Source organism: Acyrthosiphon pisum, chromosome A1 (genome assembly GCF_005508785.2).
Source record: "Acyrthosiphon pisum isolate AL4f chromosome A1, pea_aphid_22Mar2018_4r6ur, whole genome shotgun sequence".
Taxonomy (NCBI): domain Eukaryota; kingdom Metazoa; phylum Arthropoda; class Insecta; order Hemiptera; family Aphididae; genus Acyrthosiphon; species Acyrthosiphon pisum.
Window position 1 is genome coordinate 128746223 of NC_042494.1, and position 10542 is coordinate 128756764.

A 10542-nucleotide genomic window follows, 5' to 3' on the forward strand; every position below is an offset into this window, starting at 1 on the left:
TAATATTTGTTTAATATATATTTTTAATTCTGAGTGAAAAAAGAAGCTAGATCTATAATTTTTATAGTAGGCATTAACAGCCTTTGTGATATGTCCACAAATATCTTTAAATTAAAGTATCCAATATCTAGATATAAGATATATTCAACATTTTTTAAAAGATACTAGATAGACAGATTGTAGTTACTTTCCTTTGTTTTTTAATTTTTTACATATAGATACAAGTTACTAGATTTAAAATTCTTAGTAGGAACATTAACTGTATTTGTATGTGTTTTTTTGTGCAATAATTCAGTTTTTAAGTTAGTAATGACTATTTTTAATTTACACTATATTATATACGCAAACCTTGCTAAAAAAAATTGAACTATCGTAAAAAAACTCAGAAACAAATTACAAACAGATAACGTTCCTACCATAAATTTTCATAATAGGTCGATTCACTCTAATTTCTAAATTAATGGAGCTAAGCGTAATATGCTGAGAGTAAATTTGGTATGTAACATACTTGTAAGACAGGGACAGCAAATATCTGTGTAGCATCATTTTAAAAGAGTGCTAAAATAAATAAAATAACAATTATAACTTACAATACTTATGGGTCATTTAGTTTGCACATTTAACAAAACTAAAAACTATGACTGGTGGCTGGCAAAGTAATGACGCAATCTTTTTTTTCATGCAAGACAAGAAAATGTCTACATTAAGTCTACATATTACATCAGCTATATATTTTAGTATCATCAGTAATTTATGTATGCTGAAGTATTATAAGTCAGTGAATAGCCAATTCGTTGTAACTTAAAAATACCTATATTAAGGTATTATTAATTATGTGCTGAGTGTAAATTTGGTATGTTACGCACTTGTAAGACGAAAACAAGAAATGGCTGTGTAGCGCTCTCTTAAGGTCCACCACTGCAATCCAGGCTTGAGGTAATCTCGGATTTAAATGCAATTTAATAATATTACAGAATGTTTGAATTTTAAGGTAATGTATTACAACTACAAGTTATTGGTAATAGTTCAAATTCTCTGCATTATAAAATATATAAAATCATATTTATGGAGTACCTTATTACAAGGTCTATTAGAAAGTTTTTTGGTATTGAGAATTGATAAACGGTTAAGCTAAATAAGATAGAAATCCATATCAAGGTACCACGGTTAAATATGTGAAGTCTTATTTTGAATGTTTTTGTATATTTAGAGGTTTTTTGCCTGTTTGGCTTATTTCTTTTTTATCGGGCATATTATACATGATTTTGATATTCCTATTCATATTTTTATATCTATATGCATTTTTTTATGGAAATACTGTGAAAGAATCAACATTTTATAAATAAAAAACGCAATTGTTTATAACAGATTTAGAATCTATTTTTTTTTAATTGTGACATAAAAAAATAAATAGATAATTCATGTTTTTTCAAAAATTGTTTATGATTTTTTTAAGTGCATAATTTTAGATATTTAGTGCATAGAAATGCATATTATTTTAACTTTTTAAGGCATATTTCAATACATATTTTGCCAATTTTGAGTACATAAATGCATATTTCAGGGCATAAACTTACGAGCCCTGCTCATAATCTTTGATGGAATTAATATGCAAATTGTATAATTTCTACATTTTAGTTTTATTGAATAGCAATAGCAAATAGCAATAATTCTCTTTCGACGAAATTGGTGACTAAAAATCTAAATTTATCTTGACTTTTATCTTTATTATTTATTACTCTTGAAATTATCTCACATACAGTAATCTATATATATAAGAATCTAACTTGATTTTGAAGACGAAGGAAACCGGTTTGTTTGTTTAATTATTTATTATTATTATTATTATTATTATTATTATTAATTATTTATTTATTTGTTTGCACTTGCATTTTTCCATTTGAAATATATATTATTCATTGAACAAATAATTTATTGTTACATTTTTTTCTACCTTATCTCTATTTCATAATAAAAAGAATAAAGTGTACCACTCCAGTAGTTGAATTCCAAATGTAGGATATATATTTTTTTAGAAATTAGCAATAAAAATAACTACAATATATAATTATAATTTATATTATATTATTTGAATAGCCAAAAATTAGTCATATATTTTTTAATTAAATTATAAAAAAATAATTTCTTCCGGAGGAAGGTCGGGCAGCAAGTATATAATATATACAAGACAGTAATATCAAAATATTTTTAGATTTTAATGTTGAGAAATAATTACTAATATTTTAGCGTTTTTCATGGTTCTTGAATGTTGAGCTAGATGGGTAGTCCTCAGTTGGAGAACCACAGGCATTAAACCACCTTTTTTAACTCAACTCGACACCACTGGTTGAGAAAAACGTATTTCAATGTGATCAAAAAATTTCCAGAAACTAATAGAACAATTAAATTAATAATTATTATTTATAAGATTTTAATTATCTTTCATAAATCTATTATTTAATAAAAATTATTTTTAATTTATATTAAGTAATTACTACATAATATTAATGGATGAGTATTATTTGTAGGTATACATTTAGGAACAAAAATAATATTGGAAAATACTATAAAACCAATTTCTTTACACTGTCTAGTGAAAATGTGTATTTTTACTAACCATAATATATTGATTAATTATAGTGAGACCAAAGAAGTATTTGTTTTAAAAAACATATTATTTGGTACTTTTCAGTTATCGCGACTACCATCGATTGATTGTCAGTAATCCCAATTCGGTTATCTCGACAACATATTATTATACAAATATAATAGGTAAAGTTGAAGTATATAACAAGTATAGTCATTGAAGTATATAACAAGTATAGTCATTCCCAATACCTATATAGTATAATAATAGGTCTATGTGATAAAAAACAATTTATACTATTTTATTTTATTTCAAATTTATTTATTCTTTTAATCAACACAATACTTTAATTACTAAATAATATAAAAATGTCCATTTAATGATTTTTTTTTTTTTTTTGTTTCAGTTTTAAGTTTTAACAAATGTAATAACAAGAATTAAAGAAAATATCAAAATTAAATTATTTATCAAGTAACAGTTTGAGTTTTGTTTGAGTAATATTAAATAAAAAACAGTTATACTTTTTGGGATGTACAAGTGTACAAATATACTTAATTCTATTTGTGAACATTGTCTTTAATCCACTGGTTTACCCAAGCACCTATTTGAGTGATATTGCGTTCCATATCTGCATAGGTTTCATTGCGTAACTCGTGTACAATATTGTTATCATATGATTCCATTGCTTCTTCAAGTAAAGTTTGGAATATTTCACATTCCACATTATTCTGAAGCTTTTTAGTTGAATATCCTCTAAAATTAAAAGTAAAATATGGAACAAATAATTAATTTTTATTATTTATTTATTAGAGAGAAATAAATTGTGTTAGAAACAGTCAAAATATTTTTATCCAACCTTATCAGCCTTTATATTATATTCTGTCCAACAAGAGAACACACCGATTCTGCACATCCCCACGCAACCAACACTCTGCCATCAAGACCGGTTTCACTATAGCAGGACGTCATAAGTGGTTGCACAGAAGAACTGATTTTTGTTGAACTTGGCATGTGCTCTTGCTGGACGGAGTATAGTAGTGTTTTTGTATATAATAGGCAGAAATATCAAATAAATGTTGAACCAAAATTACTGGTTACAAGTTTATAATTTTGTGGCTTAAATAGTTATACTTAGGCTTACGAAGACACCACATAATTTACGGGTATGTGGTATGTTCTTATATTTTCTAAATTCTGTCATGCTTCTCTACAAAATAGTACTAAGGCCAAAAATTCCTATTTGCTAAACTATGGAGAGCACAGATCAACAAAAGGTCGTTTTCTAGAATTATTTACTATGCTAAGGATAAAATAACTAATAAAACTGTAACATAACAATAGAAATACTTAACAGTTTGTAAGTTTCTAAAATATATCCAAAAAAAAAAATATTTGTTAAATAGCACCTAATTACAGGCGCATAAAGCTTGCTTACAATTTATTACAAACCTTGCGAAATAATTTAACTACAGAGACACCTAACCTAACCTGTTTAAAATACAATATGCATTTAATTTCCAATCAAGAGAACTACAGTATAAACTTTTTTGGGATTTTCTACTAACAAAGATTATCCGAAGAATAAAGCCTAATATTTAAAATCAATAATCTAGTTTTTACAATTTTCTCAGATCTTAGAATCTAAGTTTTACAAATTTTATGTTTCTGACCAACGTTAATCTGTGTAACAAACCTTTTTTCAAGACGATCATACAATAATGTGTTATTAGTTCTCAAAACAAATACTACATCAAACCATCGTTCAGGAAAGAAATCACAGCCATGGTAATCAATTATTTTACCTCCTTCTTCCATTCTTGATTCTAACTCGTCCAACACCTAAATTGTTTAAAACAATTAGGTATTTACACATTAGCAATACAATAAGAGAGTTTATTTAGTATACTTACTTTGTCTTCATTAAGGATATGGCATTCCAATTCTTCATCGTATCCAGAATAACAATTACACTGCTTAGCCACTTGACCAACTTCAATCCATTCCATATCTAATCCATTACGAATTAATTCTTCACACAGTTTTGATTTTCCCACACCGGGTGTACCTAAACAGAACAAATATGCAAATAAAATGTAATTACAATGAAAATAATCAAATTATATTTATCAGAATCTATTGAGTAGGTAATTGAGTTAATTTAGTATCGATACACCCATCGTATTCAGAACTCTGCTAGGCAGTCAAGGGTCAGCCATGTTATATTCTTCAGCACTACCTACTTAAAACCTAACTATAAATACGTACCAGTAATTAGAATATTTGGTTTTCTTCTCATTTTTTAAAAAAAATGATCTGTTAAACAAACTAGTGTAATTTTACTGATTTACTGATAATTGTATTGTATTATTTAGTAATAACTAATCACGAGTTCACGACAGTACGACACTGAAGTTTAGTGAAGAACTGAATTATACGATTGCGACAAATTCACGATTAGGAGTAAAATAATTTATTTCTCATACATTTTTATAACAACATCTGTGAATCCCAATACGATTTAAGAAATAATGGCTGCCCAACGATCATGGAATTGGAATAGCTGTGTTACTCTCGACATGATAAGAACAATTCTGCAGCGCTCTACAACAACAGTGGAATATTTATACACTATTGTACTAAATTAATTATATAATTTGTCATGATTAATAATATTATAATCATGGCTATAACACAGAATCACAAGGAAACACAGTATCTATACTTTGGCTATAATTTGATGAGTGGAGAAGTTGACAAACATTTCGCGGGTAACCCCGTACCACTCCACTCCGCTCATCTAAACTTTAAAATATACTTATAACTCATAAACTACTCGCCCCAAATTCGATTTTTATGTACCAAAATACTTTGGAAAATTATGCTTTGGAAAATAAAATTAAAACCCTACGTTTTCATTCAAAAAAGTAGAAAACTTAAAAAATTATAAGGATAAAAAATATTTAAAAATATAATTTTGTAATAAAAACGTTATTTTATAAGCAACTTGAAACTATGTAAAAAAATATTTTCAAAAAAAATTCCACTTTTTGAAAAAATTAGTATTATTTGATAAAAGAAAACCAAACATTTTTTTTTGCCATAGGTACAGTTCAAAATTAAATACAAAAAAATTTAGACTTTATTCTTTTAAACAAAATAGAATTTTATTATGTTAAATGTTATAATATTTAAAAAATCTAAAAATATTGTATTATTCAATTATTCTTTTATATAATTTAAATATTATAAAAAAAAAAAAAATCAGGTACTTAAGTATTTATTAATTAGTGACAATATTACGTATAACTACTGATAAGTTTAAAAACGAAATTATTTTAGCGAGAAGTAAATCTCTAAGAACTATTTTCATTATTTTGACTAATAATGGTCACCCTGCCGTACGCTATACCGTCACTGAGTTAGTGTTGTTACTTTTAATATTAGATTGAATTTACCTATTATCAAAAATATTCGCTGTGTCTAGAGCGCCGGGCGCCCGGTTCGATTTTGGAGCACCGGGTTACACTGTAAACTACCTGTTGCTAGATCAGAGTACCACACCGAAAAGCATTGGGCGCGTAATTTAAATATTTAATAATAGATTTTTATTAGGAAAACTTTAATTGTTTATTTGGCATTTACCTACCTTTAAATTCCTTACCTGTCTCCGCCATATCATAGACTTCCTATTCACTCAGTCTCTAGTTACCTTCAAGTCATTGTACTTGATTAATGGTTATTGGTGAAAATATTAAAACATCATTGAGGGAATTACCTACTCAGAAAAATTACCTAAAAAAATATCATACCTGTCAAATTTCCTAATTTTTATCACGACTTTATTTATAGGCGGAATAATGTTATACCAGTAGCTAGGTACAATACAAATAATTGAAAAGTGGCGTGCAATACATCCCCTGATCAACTGACAATAATAAAAAGAAACCTAGGTACTGAAAAATAAGAAAATACATACCCCGTGTCCTAAGCAAAATCTGCTATCAAACAGTACTTATACGTTTCGAGTTCGAAACTAAAATATGCGTCTACGACACTATTGGATAGCATATTTTTCGTGACATTAAATATTTATTTAAATTTTTTAAATTTAAGCCCCAAAAGAATATGAAAACAAACTTACTTTAACTATCAACTCTTTTAGGCGCAATACGTGATACGTGTGTGAACTGCGACGCTGATGTGGAAACGCTCCAGATACAGCTGAACTGAAAATATTGTGTTTTATGTAAAATAAAACCATACGGAACGTGGTATGTTTGATTTTAATGTCTGCATTGGAGATTGCAAATTGCAGATTGCCTCTTTTTGTCAAAAACGACTGTTTCTAATTCCAACGATACATGTCGACAATTATCACGATTTTCATTCTGAAAAAATATTCGGACTGTCCGTAATCTAATCAAGGGAACGATCGAGCCACATTTTTAATTTTTGTAATTTAAATTGCAATAAAAATAGTAAAAAATTCAAAAAAATTCAGGATTTCCAACTTAAATATTTAACTAACTAAATACAATTTTAAAAATGTGCCTCGGTCGATCTCTCGTACATGTTGTGGAAAAAAAGAATATTTTGTCGGAATTCAAATCGAAGAAATCGTTGCGACGTGTTGTTGAAATTAGAATCGTATGTTTGAATGAAAAATAAACATTTTTTCATGATTACAATATTACGTAATGACATGTGCGTGCGAGTGCGTGTAAGAGCCCTCCATACCGCTACAATTGACCCGCATGGACGCCACACACACTAATAATCATTTAAGACTAACACATAGATCTCGGGTGGCGACGACGAGATTAGAAATTGCCTAAATTATTCTCCTTAAATCAGTGCCATAGTGAGTCCCCTTAATGCTTATTGCAATTTGAGAATTTTTAATCGACCGTGTCTTCGGCAACGACCTTAACTTTGTTATATTTACTTTGCTTTCTTTGAGTTTATACGCTATTTTAAAATCTTCAAGAGTCAATGGTTCTTTAACAGTTTTTAGAACAGCTGCTTCAGTGAATTTAGAACGAACATTTCGTATTTCATGATTTAGATGAAGTTTATAAATATTCCGAGTAATACCTACATTTCATCATATAATTTGATTGTAACTGACAATTGGTAGTGTTACTCCAAAAACTTAAGTTCTTTATTTAATATTTGTATTATAAAAATACAATATTCATACAGAACACAGATACAGTTTATTACAATAGGCATTTACTATTTAGTATTTACTACTTTACTAGTTATTTGTTATATAATATATTATTACACAATTATTAAACTGTTATCAATAAAATAAAATATTATCAAGAAGCCGATGATTTATACATAGAGAGTACTCTATGGAGTATGGGTCCATATCATCAATAAGAGCACGCAAAATTTCCCAGAAAATAAATGAACGGAACGTTAGTAATCCAGAAATCAAATTTAACAGAAAAATAACATGAGAGAAAATAAAAATTATAGAAAGCAAAATTACAGAAAAAAAAAAGGTGGGTAAGTGGATGTCGCTCTGCTGTACAGTAGATTACAAGTGGGTCACTGTATAATGGATGGTATTAAATTTGAAATCAATGATATAATATCATTGTATAAGAAAAACGATTCTGAGCAGAGACGGTATGTCAGTCTAGGTATAAGACGTCATAATATTATATATGGTAGTAAAAAAATATTGACCTATAATAGGTACCTATAATAAATTCCCAATTAATCATATCACAATATCCATTAGGTACTATTATAACGCGTTATACATCAACAACAAACCGTGATACTATTATAGATATATTATAGTATAATTTAGAAGTTTCAAGTATACCCACGAATGATATTATACAATCACAACAAAATGAGTAAAATAATTCCAAATTTTAATATGTAATTTCGTCCAAATTTGAACTTAAAATGAGTATAAAAATAAACTGTAATTATGTATTTTTTAGATTTTTTGGGAACAGAATCAACTATTTACGTGGAATCTTGTTCTAAATTTTCAATTCTTAGATACAAAAGTTGAGCATTTTATAAATTTTTAACTACAAAATAATTATTCAAATTAAAATTTGATAAATTTTGTCAAAATTCGATCTTTAAATACTTTTAAAAAAAAATTATGCCTATGTATTTTTAATATTTTTCAACTGATATTGTAACAAATAAAGTTTTATTGACATTCATAGAAAAAAAAACTAATTAAATTGGAAACTGAAATTGTCCGTAAACAGCTCAAAACAAATCAAAATATTTTGAAAATTTTATCATGTATAGAAAATGGAAATATAAACAACCAGTGGAAACTTCATGAATCTACAGTCATTCGTTTTAAAGTTACACCAAAAACCAAAATCAATTTTCTCGAAAACAGATTTTGCGTAAAAATTCCCGTTTTTCCTTAATTTTTCTTTTGTTTTTCACGGCGCTTTTGAAAATTATATGAAATTTCAAATTTTGACCTCCTGAATGCACCAACTAGATTCACTTTTCCATCAAACAAGATACTTTTGAAGAAAATCGAAGCAGTTTTACTGCCCCAAACTATGATGACAGACACAAAAATAAAAAAATAAAAAATAAAAAAAGAATAAAAAAACACACAATATCATTGTAAAATCAATACATTCATCGTTCCACTCAGAATCTAAAATAATAATAAAAAAACACACCACATTGTAAAATCAATACATTCATCGTTCCACTCAGAATCTAAAATAACTGAAAATTAATGTTGCAGAATTGATTTCATATTGAACATAAAATAAGTATACAGAATTTAAATCCTAGAAAGTTGAAAACTTGAAATTATAATCACAGAACGTAGTTTTACAGAGATTGATAACGTAGACCAGAATTTTCCAGAAAATTTAATCCCAGAAAGTTTAAATTCTGGAATTACCTATATGGCTAGGTGCATAGGTGCTAATATGAGTGATGGGTTTAGGGACTAAAGCCCCAAAAAATTTTAATAACCCACCCCCCAAATATTACCTAACATTTTTTTAAGCTTCTTCAATATTAATTATTATTATAGTAAATAGCTTCATCCCACCCCCAATACAAAAAATGTTTAATCGTTATTTGCGCCTATGCCCCTTTTGGCTATATCAAACCTTTTAATAATGCTTGTCGTCATCATTTTTAGGGTTCCGTCCGGTAAAACGGGATCCTATTACTAAGGCTTCGCTGTCCGTCCGTCCGTCTGTCACCAGGCTGTATCTCATGAACCATGATAGTTAGAAAGTTGAAATTGTCACAGATTATATATTTCTGTTGCCGCTATAACAACAAATACTAAAAATCTTGGAATATATTATAATATAAGCAGTGTTGTCGACATGTTTATAGCTGGTGATGGTACAGAACCTTTCGTGCGCGAGTCCGACTCGCACTTGGCCGGTTTTAATTTATTCCATCCAAAAACACAATATCAGTAACGGCAGTAACATCTTAACGATCTATCTCAACTAAATAATGTTAAGTATTACAATATTGTAAAAAATTATATTATCATAATTCATAATTGTGTTACCTACGAACAATTATAAGTCATCATAGTAACAACATTATTGAACAATTATTACCTATACAATATTTACGTTTATCTATTTTTATAATATACTAGCTGAACCCGAGCACTTCGTTGCCCATTAAAAACACCAACTCTATGTGACTCAAGCTTTGTTCAACTCGTTATTTAATATTCTGTGTGTGGTTTCAAAATTTATCTTAACTTTTCCGTTGCCCGGAATAAAAATTCTGATTCGATGCAGTACATTATCAGATAGCAATCTACCTGTGGTAGATTGCGGACCCTGTGCTGTATGTACGTATTGTAGATCGCAGATCCCGTGCTGTTTGTGTATGATTTAACTCTAAAGTATCAAAGTTATACCAAGTTTGTCGTTTTTATTTAATTCCACCTATGGTGAGATATA

General features: G+C 28.0%; 1 protein-coding gene across 1 annotated transcript; it reads right to left on the reverse strand.

Moving 5' to 3' along the window:
- Positions 1-2886: 2886 nt before the first annotated feature.
- On the reverse strand, positions 2887-5119 carry LOC100163917 (TAF9 RNA polymerase II, TATA box binding protein (TBP)-associated factor-like). Its single transcript, NM_001162126.1, is given in 4 exon segments — positions 2887-3340; positions 4281-4426; positions 4498-4652; positions 4853-5119. Coding segments are annotated over 4 exon segments (528 nt in total). The 5' UTR covers positions 4884-5119; the 3' UTR covers positions 2887-3144.
- Between the last annotated feature and the right edge of the window lie 5423 nt (positions 5120-10542).